Source organism: Glandiceps talaboti, chromosome 9 (genome assembly GCF_964340395.1).
Source record: "Glandiceps talaboti chromosome 9, keGlaTala1.1, whole genome shotgun sequence".
In the NCBI taxonomy this organism is placed as follows: Eukaryota; Metazoa; Hemichordata; class Enteropneusta; family Spengelidae; genus Glandiceps; species Glandiceps talaboti.
Genome location: NC_135557.1, coordinates 20,623,725 through 20,639,359, shown reverse-complemented (window position 1 = coordinate 20,639,359; position 15,635 = coordinate 20,623,725). Strand labels below are relative to the sequence as shown.

The 15,635-nt window shown below is 35.2% G+C and overlaps 2 protein-coding genes and 1 long non-coding RNA gene across 3 annotated transcripts in view; 1 reads left to right on the top strand and 2 right to left on the bottom strand.

Annotated features, from left to right (window-relative positions):
- The first annotated feature begins 2 nt into the window (after window positions 1-2).
- Window positions 3-7,277, top strand: LOC144440130 (cilia- and flagella-associated protein 45-like). Its single transcript, XM_078129396.1, has 7 exons — window positions 3-152; window positions 1,502-1,779; window positions 2,441-2,585; window positions 3,022-3,192; window positions 3,914-4,677; window positions 5,085-5,309; window positions 6,190-7,277. Exons 1-7 carry the CDS (start codon window positions 150-152, stop codon window positions 6,272-6,274), a joined length of 1,671 nt encoding a protein of 556 aa, XP_077985522.1. The 5' UTR covers window positions 3-149; the 3' UTR covers window positions 6,275-7,277.
- A 3,431-nt stretch (window positions 7,278-10,708) lies between these two features.
- Window positions 10,709-12,887, bottom strand: LOC144440408 (uncharacterized). The gene is made up of 3 exons (XM_078129781.1): window positions 12,859-12,887; window positions 12,376-12,507; window positions 10,709-11,622 (listed from the first exon to the last, which is right to left on the bottom strand). Exons 1-3 carry the CDS (start codon window positions 12,884-12,886, stop codon window positions 11,054-11,056), a joined length of 729 nt encoding a protein of 242 aa, XP_077985907.1. The 5' UTR covers window position 12,887; the 3' UTR covers window positions 10,709-11,053.
- Window positions 12,888-14,288: 1,401 nt separating this feature from the next.
- LOC144439663 (uncharacterized) overlaps window positions 14,289-15,635 on the bottom strand; it is a 2,094-nt gene continuing 747 nt past the window's right edge. Inside the window, exons 2-3 of the long non-coding RNA XR_013481129.1 lie at window positions 15,524-15,635; window positions 14,289-14,370 (exon numbers count right to left, since the gene is read on the bottom strand). The exon at window positions 15,524-15,635 is cut by the window's right edge and continues 60 nt beyond it. This is a non-coding gene — a long non-coding RNA (uncharacterized LOC144439663). The remainder of the gene's footprint in view (window positions 14,371-15,523) is intronic.

The following is a 15,635-nucleotide window of genomic DNA, read 5'->3' as shown; positions in this document are numbered from 1 at the left end:
ATTGTCATGGCGACTGCCAACGTAAATAGATCTGTTCGACCATAGAAACTCGGGCGCAGAACTACGTAAACCACACAGAGCTGCGAGTTAGGTTGAAATAATTGTGACCATTTTTACAGATTTTGGGAAGATTTCACAGAAAAGGCACCATGGTGAGTACAACATAGATTACTAATTTATAATATGTGAAACAGGGCGAGTTTTTCAGTGTTTACATTGACAAAATTGTTAAAAAATCGCTCGAAGCTGAGGAAATGTTTTCGCGATCGAGCTAGCTGCAGATAGTCGCCAGCATATCCTCGTCTCCCTTCCGTAAGCTCCCCGAATTCTGTTTTGATGTGACCCAATTTCATACTATCTTGTGAAAACTTCAATAGACGCCATTTGAGATACATATTCCTGAGAAAATCTGTCTAACAACGTACACGAAAGCCATACATTCATGATGATGTCTGTGGTCGCCATGTTTTTTTCTTGTGGTTGTGACGTTTACAAATTACTGTGTACAAAACTACCATTGTATTTGTACAGCTTTAGTGCGCTAATATCAAGCGTGCACCTGTCGATAGCGTTCCCTTTCCTGTCTAGCATTGTTCTAGTCCAGAAATTATAAGGTGAATGCATAGCTGTTGTCCCTTTACGAGGTATAGCTAGACAGCTGTTTTCATTTGGCTTTTATTTATTGGCGTTACATCGCTGATGGTGAAAATAAGTTCAATAACTGAGATTATATATACAGTCAGATACTATCAAACTTCAAAGGTCTCTCTTCGTGTTGTATTCTGTGTCAAGTCAGCTGAGTTCTTACCTAAATATTATCATTATTTGCTTTAATAAGATTTCAGCATGTCCTCCAGTTTCATGGCTAATGTCAAGAAACTAAAGTTTTAGTTAACAAACATAAAGTTACTGTCACCGCAGTCACACGATCTCAAGAACAGCCTGGTTGGTTGGCTGCAAACACATTGTGTATGTATTCATGTACAAGTATATATGGAAAAGTTGTGTTTGATTACATTTTGGTAAAAATATATGAACATCAATTCTCACCTATAACTGCATATTGCTGCTTGAATCTTTAAAATGATTTGTTATGGATACCAGGATAGGCAAAAATTTCCCTGGCCACTCTTTGTTTGTGTGGCATAATGTCAAAGTCTGTGAGACTAAATATTATCTAGGGTTGATGTGAAGGTACAAATGTGTATATTAGATTATATAATATTGATTGTTTTCCATGGGAACATCTTCAGTGTAAGTTGTGGTATCATGGCACTGCATACATGTACTTATAGGTTGAGAGATCATAGACCCTGTGGAGGGTCTATGGAGAGATTCACTATTGTTGGCACTGACTCAGTGGTACAATACAATACAACCATGTCAACAAATCATGGCAGTAGTACCTACATGCCAGATCTTTCAATCTACATGTATAAAACGTATGGTATCTATGTTTACTCTATCGTCATTAACAAAAAATTGTGTATTGTCTTTACAGCCACGTAGTGTAATGTCAATGGGCAGTTCATCTGCAGGATCATCATCTGGATCTCGTCGTGCAAAGACTCGTCAGTATTACACTGTCAACAGGACATCCGATGTAGACGAATCACTGTTTGGGACTGCACATAAAGATACACTTATAAAACAGCGACAACAGAAAGAGGAGACACTTGAGGCAAAACCAACTTATTCCGGACGGGGTTCAGGTCGTGTACGGCCAAAGAAGAAGGAAGAAGTACAGGTCATTACAAAGGACCTCATTCGTAAATTAATGTAAGTATATAACAAATTGGTGTAATATTCAGTTGCATGTAATAACATGTAATACAGAAAGTAGCTGAGGTCTAATTGGGTTACTCACATGTTTACTAATTTTAACCACAAAAATTCTAGTGTTGTACAAGGCTTAGGTATTGAAATCTATGCATGGTTTACTGGATTGTCACAATGAGAGGTCTGAGAAAATTTGGAATTTGTTTCCAAGAAGTATTTTGACACCATGAGTAGAAATTATCATTTAATACTGTTTACCCAGAGTCCATGAACAATCACTCTTGTACAGGGCTGGAAATTAACTTTTTTTCCTTTGGTAGTCCCAGAGGGCTACCAATTTCAGAAAGTGGTAGCCCAAGGATATGGACAATAGTTCTATATTCCTGAACTGAAAACAGAGTTCCTCTATTAGAAATATGTGTGTTATTAAAATACTTTTATGCACATAAATCTTCCATCTTCATCACATAAGTAGTGGTAGCCTGAGTGGGCTACCAGCTGCAAATGATGGTAGCCCAATGCCAAAAATTGGTAGTCTGTGGACACGGGACTATGGTTAATTTTGAGCCCTGTTGTAGTGTACAACTTATATATCTTGTATGATGTAACAAAGCAATTTTTGGTGTTACCATGGTAATTTATGTGATTTTGTCATTTTCAGTGTTCCCAGTGAAGACCCATCAGGACAGTCAGTTATCTTGTCACGTACTGAGTATAGCAGAATAATTGGTGCATCGAGAGTGTTAAGTGAAGAAGAGAGAAATAGCATTATGCACCAAATAAAGTTAGAGAAAGAGGATGCTCAGGTAAATATTTTCTCCACAAATATTTTACTCTTGTTGTTTACACTACAAAATACAAATGTACAACTTCTGAAATCTTCAAATTGTTGGCGATTTTGGTCCTGGCTTGAATGTCCTAAGATTATTTATAGTGTAAACCAAGATATTTCTGTGACTAAAAATTTTTCAGTACGTTTTCAAAGACTAATTTTTTACTAACTACCAAACTGATACATTGTGCTCGTGTACAAATGTACAACTTCAAGAAGGTGTTTTAGTCAAAACTTATTTTGAAAAATAAGTCTTTAGCTGAAAAAATTCAGGTTTATAGTATGTGGCCAGCAGTCATATGTACATGATGGATGACCTCAAAACTTTAAAGTGTTCGTAAATTGTTTATCTATATCTTGTGTTTGGTGATAATTAAATGTTTTTGTGTGTGTTTTTTTTTACCTTACAGGATGCCAGTTCAGAACGTAAGAAATTGATTCAACAATTGGATCGTAGTCGTAAGAAGAATGAGAAATTGTCTGATCTGGATGAAGAGTCCAAAAAACAAGCAGAATATTTATTAGAGAAAGCTAAAGAACAAAGAGAAGAACAAGAAGATGAAATCAAACATCTAAATGAGGTAGGAACACTTTGTGCTAGTGGATTGGAGAAAAAAGGAACCAAATACAGTGGATTTTCATTTACATTCCCTGGTTCAATGCACGGCCTCAGACTATTATAGAATAGAATACAATCTTTATTGTATCTGTTAAGAAACCAACAATATCTTCATTGCATTTTCTGCAATAAGTTTTTGGTGCTAAAAGAAACTAGTAAATATATAAACTACAGTAATAATAGTTAAATACGGTTTATATGAAAGTTTAAACTTTAGGTAATCAATTAAAAAGAGTAATACATTTTGTTTCATTGTCTAGTTCTTTGAAATTACCTAGAGCACTGATTGCACTTAGTCTGGTATACATTTGTTGTCTCTCAATGTTATAGTTGTTGTATGTTGTGATGAAGTGTATTTCATCTTCTATCGTATTGCTGGTGTTGCATAATCTGTTTTCTGTCTCATATTTTACTATAAATGATACAGTTGTATCTCAATTCAGCTACATGTATCATCTGTCACTCATAGCATTATGGTTGTAACTTGTATTTCTTAACTATGTGCTTAATTTTCTGATGAGATATAACTGGTCTCACATAAAACATAGCTGATCTGTGAATTGATGTTTGTCTTCGACATGTTCATTCGTACTGCATCATGTGATCAGAGATATCATATGATCAGAGATATACAGCTGACAGCTAATACACAATATTATATTATTTCTATATTATGTTTCCAGCTTATCCTGAATGCCAAGTGCCATGCCATCAGAGATGCACAAATCCTGGAAAAGGGTCAGATTAAATCCGAGATGACAGATGAAGAGAAAAGACTTGATTTAATGATGGAGGTGGATAGACAAAACGCTCTCAAACTACAAGAGGAGATTGAAAATAATCGCAGAGAAGAACGACTCGTTGGTAAGCAGATTATCCTGCAACAGATTTCTGAGAACGAAGAAGAACGACTCCTAGACCAAGAACGTCGTGATCAAGAAGCTCAACACATGCTTAGGTACTTGGAAAAACTACAGGTAGAGGATCTGAAAGCATTGGAGAAGAAACATGAACAACAAATGGAAGCGCAGAAAGAAATCATGAGAGCTAACCAAGAAGCTGAAACACAAAAAGAAATGAAACAAGAACAACAGAGACTGGAAGAGCAGAAGGTGGTGGAATACATGAAGCAGAAAGGAGAGAGAGAGGCTGCCTTTGAAGCAGAACAAGAAAAGAAGAGAATAGAAAAAGAAAAGGAAGTGGCCAGACTACGTGCCATGCAAGAAAGAGCTAAAGACTACCAGGCTGAGAAGGATGCTCTGAGAGCTAAGAGGAACCAGGAACAACTAGAGAGAGAATGGAGAAAGAAAGAGAGAGATGAAGCTCTGAAGAAAGCAGAGACAGAGAGAATGCTTAAAGACGCTCGTGAAGTACAGGTTGCTAATAAGGAACATTTCTTGGCTGTACAGGCTGCCAGGGAGAGAGCTGAATTTGAGAGAGTCTTGCTGTGAGTACCTTATACATTTTTACATAATACTAAATTTATAAAGAGCTAAGCATGAATAGAGATATATATCATATTAATCTATGTGTGCTTTAAACAAATTAGCACACTGCATTGCATGACATCACTCATTTGTGTGTTGTTTAATAAACCAGCACACTACACTTCATGACATAACTCGTTTGTATGGTTTAACAGATCAACACCGCACGTTATGACATCACTCCTTTGTGTGTTGTTTAACAAATCAGAACACTACACTTCATGACATCACTCATTTGTGTGAAATCAGCCCACTGCACTTCATGACATCACTAATTTGTGTGTAGTTTAACAAAACAGCATTTCATTCCTTTGAATTTGACAGACCTGTGATGAATACTAATTTAATAATTTGTATTTGTTAACAGTGCACAGCGTGAACAGATGGACAAAGAGAAGGATGAAGAAATAGAGGTACATGGAAGGAAGCTAAGACATGCTGACGATGTACGTAAACAAATCAGAGAGAAGGAACAACTGAGAATAGCTGAAAGGAATTCATTCTTTGAAGAAGGCATCAAACTGGATGAAGAAGCTAGAGCAAGACGAACAAAACTGGATGATATTAAGAGAAAGAAATTAGGAGAATTAAGGTAAGACATGATATATTAAACCATACATAAACTTGTGGACTAATCATGTATTTACATGAGTAACTGTTTTCTTGGGTAGTTTTGTGACTTATTTGAGTGGACTTGCAAATAAATAAATAAAAAAAAAAAACATGCATAAACTAAAAATATGGAATATATACCCAGGTCCTTCTACATCACAACAATGTACGTTTATGTCATGACAACGCGTGTCTATGTCACTGGTTTTACAGTGTTCAAATATGAGTCAAAACATTCAAGATTTGTCATCATTACCCCAATTTTTCTTTGATATTACTGGCGCTGGTATAATAATGTTATTCTCCAATATTTTTCTTCATTCAGCCTGAAAATACTCTTGACCTAAGGGTTGTCACTACTTGTCTAGTTGCAAAGGTCCCTTAGGTCACTCATATTTTCCTTGGCTGAATGAAAAATATTGATTTACTACAATAAAATTTGGCTATCATTAGAGGGCACACTGGTTGTCATCATATGTCGTGCCCAAGACATACAAAACTTTTGTTCCCAGTTGTGGTTATTCCATGTGTTCTAAGTTGTTTCCAAATTTCCACCTCTTTGTCACAATTCTACTAACATTACACCAAACTTTGTGTTACCTAGGTTTTTAAAGATAGACAAGAAAGAATCATATTTGACTTTGTGATATTTGAGAAATATATGGGATGGCTACCCACAGATAACAGATTCATGTATAGAAATTATACTGTCTCTGTGCTCTTGTTTTGTATTCCATCTACACGTGTATCAAAACCAGGACAATTTTATGTTCTTAGGTCTGCATCTCTCTTTGAGTTGAATGTTTTTAGATTATATATATCATAACTTATTTTGTTTTATTACTTTTTTACTTTTTCAGAAATGCTGGAGTTCCTGAGAAATACTGTGCTGAAGTTGAGAGGAGAATAAATGCACCAAATGTATCATTAGTTACAACAAAATAGATAGAAGAAGATCGGGATTAAATACAATTTGAATATTTGATAGAGTTTACACCTGGACTGCAGATAATTTGCATATTTGATATTGAGTTCACCTGGACTCTGTGACTATATTTGATTTTATTTGTTACTGAGCCAATTCAGTTTAACTTCAGTTCAGTGTAGTCTTTCACGGTAATTCTGGAAATTAGATTACTACATGCAACGATCTCGTTAATTTTCTGTGCATTGAATAAAATATTATATTCTCTACCCAACTCTCTGCTGTACATTTGAGTTTTCATGCAGACCATAGATCTGTTACATAATGTTAATTTCTGCCTGCCAAGTAACATTGGTAGAAAAGTTGAAATTTCAGCCTTTATTTTATGATAGTGTTTATGATTTGATCACGTTATGTAAACTTGCATGTGAGAAACCCAATCTTTTCTGTTTGTGTTGAGAGATTATATCTACAAACCCAGGCCAATTTTACATTCTAAGGTCTGTATTTATCCTCAAAAACTGTTTTAAAACTGAACATAATTATTTCCTTTACCCCAGTATGATTTAACAAAGGAAGTTTTATAATTATGGCAGTGTTGTTTTTAACTGCCTTGTAAAGTGATACCGTCCTATAGATACAATATGGTGTCTAAAAATGACATTTATAAGTTTCATGTGTGTAGCGTATCAGAATTTCAACAAAAGAGCTGGGCGTTGATATGTATTGACTTTTTGATACATTTCTAAGTAACTGCCACACATAGCAGAACACTTCTATCAACATAAACTCAGTTTTGAATAATACATTTATCTTGCGTATTTTGTAAATATATTGGTAGATGACATGTTTCATCATATGCCAGCATTGATTAAACTATGACTTATTATATAGACTTGGACCAGCTGTCTTTGGCAACGTTGATTTCACTAATTTTTCTCTTCAAACCTCTCTCTATTATCAAATCAAGTTTTGTGTATTTGTATATTATCAACAACCACCTGTAATACTTTGTAAATAAACTTGGCATTTTTTGGAAAAAGACGAAATGTGAAGGTTTACATTGAATGAATGTTATGTGTGTAAGCATCTACACGTGTAGGGGGTTTATGGTGTAAGTGTGGTTTAATACATACATACATACATAGATACATACATGCATGCATGCATACATACATACATACATACATACATACATGCATGCATGCATGCATGCATACATACATGCATACATACATACATACACACATACATACATACATACATACATACATACACACACACACACATACATACACACATACATACACATACATACATACATACATGCAAATTGCTTGGGCCTTTGTGAAATAATATTCATTCAAAACATCGGGATCGAATTTATCAGGACTCATTACTTTTGCACTCGTACATAGACGTACACACATATACATACAATACATATACATACATACATACATACATACATACATACATACACACATACACACATACATTGCATACATACATACATACATACTTACATACACACACACATACATACATACATACATACATACATACAATCACACACACACACCCACTATATTAGTCATGTCTGCTTATACACTGACTGGCCAACTATACTTGTGATAACAAATAATGATGTGTTCAAGGGGATGCAAATGTTCATGGAACATTACGGAGGTGGGAGACTATGACAACAGGGCACACGACTGATATACCAGGGCGTAAATCATTTAAAGCAGGGTGCCAAACATTAAAGCAGGGTGGTGGCCGTCGATACCAGTGCTCCGTGCCCTGCTAAAACCCCTCGTTGAGAGCACTGATATATAACTGTTGTGAACACTACAATAAAATAGACTAACAATAATGATATGCAAATCTTGCTTTATTAAGAAATGACACTTGTACAGGATTTATATTTTACAATTTAATACAACTAGTCAATATGTCATGTTTAGCCGTGTACACACCTTGCAAAGTAGACTGTGAGGTATGTCATCTTGTCCACCCTTGGCCTGTGAAAGGGTTAACCGACTGACGTGTGAGGATGCCCTATCAAGGCATGCCTTACAGACTTCTTGTACTGAGTGACATCATGAACAGATGAATGTGACAGTAAAATGGTCAATGTTGTGCAGAAATTGACCTTTGACCTTGCAGTAGAAAATAATTTTGAATCTTGCTAAATCTGACCACGTATTTACTATATCCTATCAATGGGTTGAATCTGTCATACCACTACATTCATTCACTATTTCCAATATCCAACAAGTGTAGTGGAATAGCAGAGTTAGCCAATAGATATGCAGGCTAAGTCAAATACATCCATTATCTCTCATCAGTTATCTATTAAAATGATACTGTCATACTCTATATATACATTAGTTTTCAATAATTTCCTCAGTTTGTTGCCTCATCTGTGTATACTGTAAACCTATGTATTTTCACTACATCAAAATTTTGCAATTTTACACTCTTCAGCTAGTTCTCAAAGAGCTATTTTCTCTAATCACCAGACTGGTACATTGTGTTCATGTGCAAGAAGGTATTCCAGTCACTACTTATTTTTGTGTTGTTTATTTTTCCAGCGAAAATAAGTCTTTAGCAAAAATTTCCAGGTTTTCCTTACCTAGTTTTTTACATATACAAAAATTGAGTTGCTTACATAATCAAACTACTATGCAAATAAATAAGATAAGATAATTATCTTCATCTAAGTGCTAATCAAGGCTAAATAATTAAAACAACCTATTTTAGCTAGTATTAAGTAATATACTTTGATAGTGATATATATTACACAGTGTCATATATTTTATTTGACATGAAATAATGTAAAATTACATTATTTAAAGTCAGCACACAGAAACAAAAAACAAAACACATTAATCATACATATACTAAATTTAATACCATAAACTTTATATTAAGTTGCACTAGACATATTGCAATGTCACTCTTAAATACTTATTATTTTCGTAATAATGCCTAAAAAATTGTTTGGTTCTGGTTACCCGACCCCACCTAGTTTTTCACTGCGAACCCTAAACTTTTTTTGACGTATTCAAAAAAAAATTTGCAACAATTGTGAAGTCTCACTAGTAATAGTGGATGCGGAAACTGACATCAACTTACAACGTTGTAAAAAGACAATAAAAAACTGTTCTTCTGTTCTGTAATGGTTGTACATCTGATGAGAAGAAACCAATAACACAGAGATATGGAAAACAATGGAAAATATAACTACCTGAACTAGACACTCACTAGACATATGAAAAAAAAATATATAAAAAATCTTCCTACCCCACCTATTCTAAACTTAATCGGAACCATACAATTTTTTTGTCCAACCTAAGCTACATCAATTAAAATATTAATACATTTTCTACTAAAAAATTGCCAATTTGTAATAACAATCCAGCAAGTCAATTCTTTTAATATGCATATATAATCAAGTATCTATATAAAAATGGAGGTATACATAATCACTATGAGATGACCTTTGCCCTTTGTAGACTAAAATGTCTGTCATTTCTGAATTGACCTTTGACCTTAACTTCGGAAAGACCTGTACACTTCTTTATACACAAACAAATCAACAAACAAAGAAAATATACCAACATCTGTGTAAATTTGAAAACCTAATTCTCCATATAATTAGCTTAGAATCCAGCAGTGTGGGGATTTTTATCTCTAACCTTTCCTCTACCATACCTAGCATTTTGCTTGTGGCTGTTTATTTTGTTTGACTTTATTTAAACCCAATAAATTGTTGAGGCAAAGGCTCTTCAAACTCAATGTCGAGTAAGGGAAATTTACAATATTTAAATTAAAAGTGATGAAGCTTTGGTCAGAAATCAGGTGCAAATTATAAGTTTTAAAATTTTTCTCACTGAGATGACATCAATATAGTGTCACCACATAATTAGAACTTTTGGGAGGGTTGAGTTGTATGATATAACCACAATGACCAAATTCAATCATTGCTGCAGGAAATTGTAATCTAATTTTAGATTTAAATAAACAGTCACTAGTGAAATGCTAGGCATGGTGGGGGAAAGGCAATAGCCAAAAGTCACCATATGAGTGGATTCTAGACTATCATATATGGAGTGAAAATATTTACATTGTTGAAAATCAGTGAAGAAAAACAGGGATTTTGATATTTGACCGATATTGTATGATATACATGTTCTTCACATTATATATGTATTTATTGATGTAATTACCTTATTGTTAACTTGTTTGTTAAATAAGTCCTGGGCCTGGAATATCATATCTGTTGATTGGAAGGGTGTTATACCAAATATCGAGGTGAAATTAAAGCACATATATTCAAAATCAGTTGGTTGCCATGTCAACCACTATTGAACACAACATAATGCTATATAAGATAAAGAATAGAAATCTCAAATGTTACAAAAATAGCACGTAATTCCGTAAAGGGAAGTTTTTAATACACACATATTTTTTGTAAATATTTTTATATAAGTTCTTTGTATCAAGTGTATTATCCGAGAATTCTATAAAAATAGAATAACAAACATTTACACAATCTTTCCAGTCAGTTGGACGATGTCGGACGAGTGTCATGTGACTACATATAACTATCATGTGACTTCAGAGAAGTATCATGTGACTATAGGACTATGATGTGACTGTGATGGAATATCACGTGACTACTGCGGTCTGACGTGACACAACTTGACGATCGCTATTTACTTGTTTGACATTTTACTTCATATAAAAAATATAGCTTTGTTGGCACATTAGGAAGTTTCTTTTAGAGTATTTCATCTCCGTCTATTGTCGTCATCTCGCTGTTTCCTGGTGGATGATCGGGGAGGTTCGGAGCGACTTCGCTTATTGTCGCTATCTCTGTCTCGCCTTCTCGATCTTCGTTTCTTTGGCACTGCATAGTCATCATTGCGCCCTCTATCGTCCTTATCCCTTGACTCTGAACGCGAACGTCTGCTATGTCGGTGTTTATCATAATCATCATCATACTCATCATCACTATGGCGACGATGACGTCGACGACGACGTTTTCGACGCTTATGTCGGTCGTGTTCATCATCCTGGTAATAAGGTGGTGGTACACCTAATGGTATGGGAGGCAGGGATCGATCCAGGAGTTGTGTATTCCCATTGTATGGAACGATGATATTTTGTTTACCTTTACTGCTATGTCGATGTTTTCCAGGTTTTGCACTTCTGTTATGTTTGCCTCCATTATAGACAATATAGTAATCATATTTATCATCTTTGCCATAAGGTTGGACTCCATTTCTATTACCACTGCCAACATTAGCTGATACTGTAGACTCTTCAATTGTACGGGTGATCTTCCTTTCTTCTTCCTCTATAAGAGTCAAATTGTACCAAATTAATACAACAACAACAACAACAACAACAACAACAACAACAACAACAAGTAGTAGTTTAGAAGCTATCAGAGAAAACTCGAGTCCACGGATCGCTTCTAGACTACAAAACAAGTAATCACACATTTTAAATAAACTAATAAGTTGACAGACATCACTTTATTATACATGGTAGAAATTGTATGTTTGGGATTTGACTCTGTCCGTCCAACTCATTTGCAAACCAGAGCTGTAACATTGTATTTCTTCCGCGACACTGCTTGGCGGTTCGGTTACCCCAGCCTCTTACCGCTGAGGGGTCTAGCCTACGAGACCTTCCTAAACGAGGTTTGGGGTGGTCTCCGAAGTCAGACAGAACCCCCAGCGGCGAGAGTCTGGGTAAGCGAGACTAGCTACTTGGTGGTGTTTCTTGAACGGTGCCGTAAAAGAGGCTACTGTTTACGAAGATGGTCCAACTACATTTAAGCTCAAACCACCAAATTTGTTGATCTGAGGGTAATCGAAGTGACACTGTCGGCACACTATACAATGAGTGACGTAAACAATACTCAAGTCTTCCCTCTTATATCATCTGTCTTACCTGTACACAAGACGACACAGACACAGACGAATTCGAAGACAAAAACACACGTGACAAAGACACACATATTCCCACCGCCACTTCTTCTTCCACTTCAAGCTTCAATTTTTTAATGAAACAAATATGTCAACAAACAAACAAATATACACACCTTCCTTCTGCTGCCTCTTCTTCCAAACACAATATATGATTATGCCAACGACGATCAGTGCAACAACAATACCTATCACCAAGGCAACCACAGCAGCAAGTAATTGATAACTAAGACCAAACAAGGTTGATTCTGAAAACAAAATGAATTCGTGTCAGGTTGGAATACGAACTGACTAATGATATGTTTTCTTTCCTTGATACATAAACTACAGAAATTTGACAATGCAACAGAGACTTTCAAATTATGCTAGCACGTAATCATAGCAACTGCATAGTATTTCAAATTGAGTAGAAAAATGATTTAACTGATGTTATCACAATCGGTTAATAACGAAAAGCCAGCACCATGTCTCCCTAAAGCTGTCGAAATAGTTTAGAAATGTTTTCAACATTTTGATGAAGCCCACGAATCACTTCGTGCACTATGACGTACGTAATCAACCAATATATATCCCATAATAGTACACCAAAATTTACTTACCAACAATTCTTATACTGGCGGTTGCCATCTGTGCGTCTACGTCACTCTTAGCAACGCACACAACTTTGGCATCATCCATGTTCTTTTCAGCACTCAGTATAAACAATGTTGATGACGTCACACTCAGAGTTTCTCGGGAAAACCTGTTATCACTAATGTTGATGTTTTGGTTTTCATACGACCATTCATAGCTGGTGATTGGTGGGGCGCCCTCAGTGACAGATGCATTACAAACCAAACTAGCAGAGTCGTCTTCCTCCAATTCTAGTATCTCAGGTGTCAAGTCTACTCGAATTCGTGTTAACACTGCAAAATGGAAATATCAAATATATGTAATATTTTGCTTTCATTTTCGCGCCACCCAGTTAATATCTTTATTTTCACAACTTTGGTACTAAGGCCAGTTTTAGGAGAGAGGGAATTCTTGGGTCTTCATGATTTTCTCGACGTCATTGCCTGTTAATTGTGAGGACCCGCAGAATTCAATGCTTATCCTAATTCTATGTGACCAAGGAGCAATACTTCATCCATGGTCTGACTTAGAGAACATGTGATTAACTGGTGTTTACAATAAACAAATAAAAAAGTAACAACAACAACAACAACAACAACAACAGCAACAACAACAGCAACAACAACAAATATATCAACACTCACAAACAAGAATGCGACATAGTACAACTTATTACCATTATAAAATTCACACATAAAATATGTATATTTACGTACGATTGATAGCCAGGGGTCCAACTTGACACGATTTACTTCCATAACTTGAAGTACACACCAATGCTGAGACTGAATGGCTGTAGTCAAGCATTAGATTCAACGCTACACGTGTTGATCCACTGCCAGTTTCTAGAATTTCTGATGGCAATTCAACACCATTGCTACTCCATGCCAACTGAGCTGATGGGTATCCACCTTGTGATCGGCAAATAATCGTTATATTATCACCTTCTTCGTACGGTGGTGGCGGTATTTCACACACAGGGTAGCTTTCACCAGGTGGTATTGGATCTGTATAGATAATATTTAAATATTATAAGATATCATTTTCATATAACGTTCAGTGATAGACTTAGATTGTATCACTAGAGACATAGAATAGTGACCCATACTAGTTCTGAGATCAAATTTATTTCTGTTTGGAATGTACAATTTTTTTTTTTTTTAAATTCTTTCCTGTACCTGATAAATAAACAATTTCATTTTAATCCATTCCATTCCATTCCATTCCATTCAATAATATATGATACCGGTTTCCATCCACGTGTATAACACATGTGCCCGGGCAAGACTGTCACAAATATTACATATATGGCGACAGTGAAGAGCGCCACCTACGTCGTAGTCTTACCTTCGACAGACAGTTCACATCGTTGTGACCATACAGAAGGCTGTACACCTTGTGTCGTCAAATGACACAAATAATCGCCGGCGTCACTGTATTGTAAATTGGATATGCTTAGAATATATTGACCTTGTAGTTGATCCCCGGTGATTGAAAACCTGTCCATGGTTTCCATGGTGACGGACAAAATTAAAAAAAAAAAATAATCAGCGATATTGAAGTTTGTTGCATAACAATTCGCTTAGCTCTGTGTATGCATTCGTAGGAATAGTCTATCTCATTACATATTAGTAAATTTGTATTCTAGTGATTCAGAGACGTAAAAGAGGTTGTTATTTACGACGATGGTGAATTTGATATTATATACATATTTAATATCTTGTGAAATTGACAACTACAAGTATAACTATTCAAATGCTGTTTGAACCAGAACTTAAGAAAAACACAGAATTTAGCGTTAAAACGATTGTGCAAAGACATTTTACTTATCAATGACTTGCAGATGTTTGTTGACTTTGGTTTATAACTATAGGGGCTCAGGCGTAGTTAGTTATGTGTAGGAAACAAGCAAGTAAACAAACAAACAAACAAACAAACAAACAAGCAAGCAAGCAAGCAAGCAAACAAACAAACAAACAAATAAATGAATAAGCAAACAAACAAACAAACAAACAAATAAATTAATTAATTAATTAATAAATAAATAAATAACATATACCGACAAACATATGAACGACATGGTAATAACAAGTATATATCAACAGTGTTTCTATATATCAAGTGTTTTCCTATATGTGAAATGGTTACTATGGAAACACCCCTATGACAATAGTGACCATTTCTTATATAGGAAAACATAATATTTTAAATATTATTACATATGAACATTGTTGATATTGATTTTTAATTACCATGTCGTTCATCTTTGTCAGTGTTTATATGTTGCTTATTTAGTTTGTTTGTTTGTTTGTTTGTTAATTAGTTAGTTAGTTAGATTGTTTGTTTGTTTGTTAGTTAGATTATTTGTTTGTTTGTTTGTTTGTTTGTTTGTTTATTTGTTTGTTTGTTTGTTTCCTTAAACATAACTAACTAAGCCTGAGCTCTATGCTTTAACAGTCAAATGCATAAACTTGTTCCAAACTGTTTACTTAGATTGATCTAGTCTCGGTTACCCATACTCTCACACCGGGGGACTCTGGGTGATCTCGTCCAGTAGAGCCCCACAGGTGAGAGTCTGAGTAGCCGAGACTTAGATTGAGCCAGAAAGTGAGTATTATGGGATGGATATGGTAATCGAGATGAGAGACTAACCTGCCGTCAAATGATTCTATAACATCGGTATCAGAACTGAGTTTAAGTAGATCACCACCGCTTTCTTTGTACCATTCCAACTGACCACTTTTGTCATGTGTCACACATTCTA

Excerpts from the sequence above, each read along its gene's own strand:
- LOC144440130 (XM_078129396.1), top strand. Across the intron at positions 1,780-2,440 it reads GACCTCATTCGTAAATTAAT|TGTTCCCAGTGAAGACCCAT; the intron begins GTAAGTATATAA and ends TGTCATTTTCAG. Across the intron at positions 4,678-5,084 it reads GAATTTGAGAGAGTCTTGCT|TGCACAGCGTGAACAGATGG; the intron begins GTGAGTACCTTA and ends ATTTGTTAACAG.
- LOC144440408 (XM_078129781.1), bottom strand. The coding sequence starts at position 12,886 with ATGGCAACCGCCAGTATAAGAATTGTTG. Across the intron at positions 12,508-12,858 it reads CGCCAGTATAAGAATTGTTG|AATCAACCTTGTTTGGTCTT; the intron begins GTAAGTAAATTT and ends TTTTGTTTTCAG. Across the intron at positions 11,623-12,375 it reads GAAGAGGCAGCAGAAGGAAG|AGGAAGAAGAAAGGAAGATC; the intron begins GTGTGTATATTT and ends TGACTCTTATAG.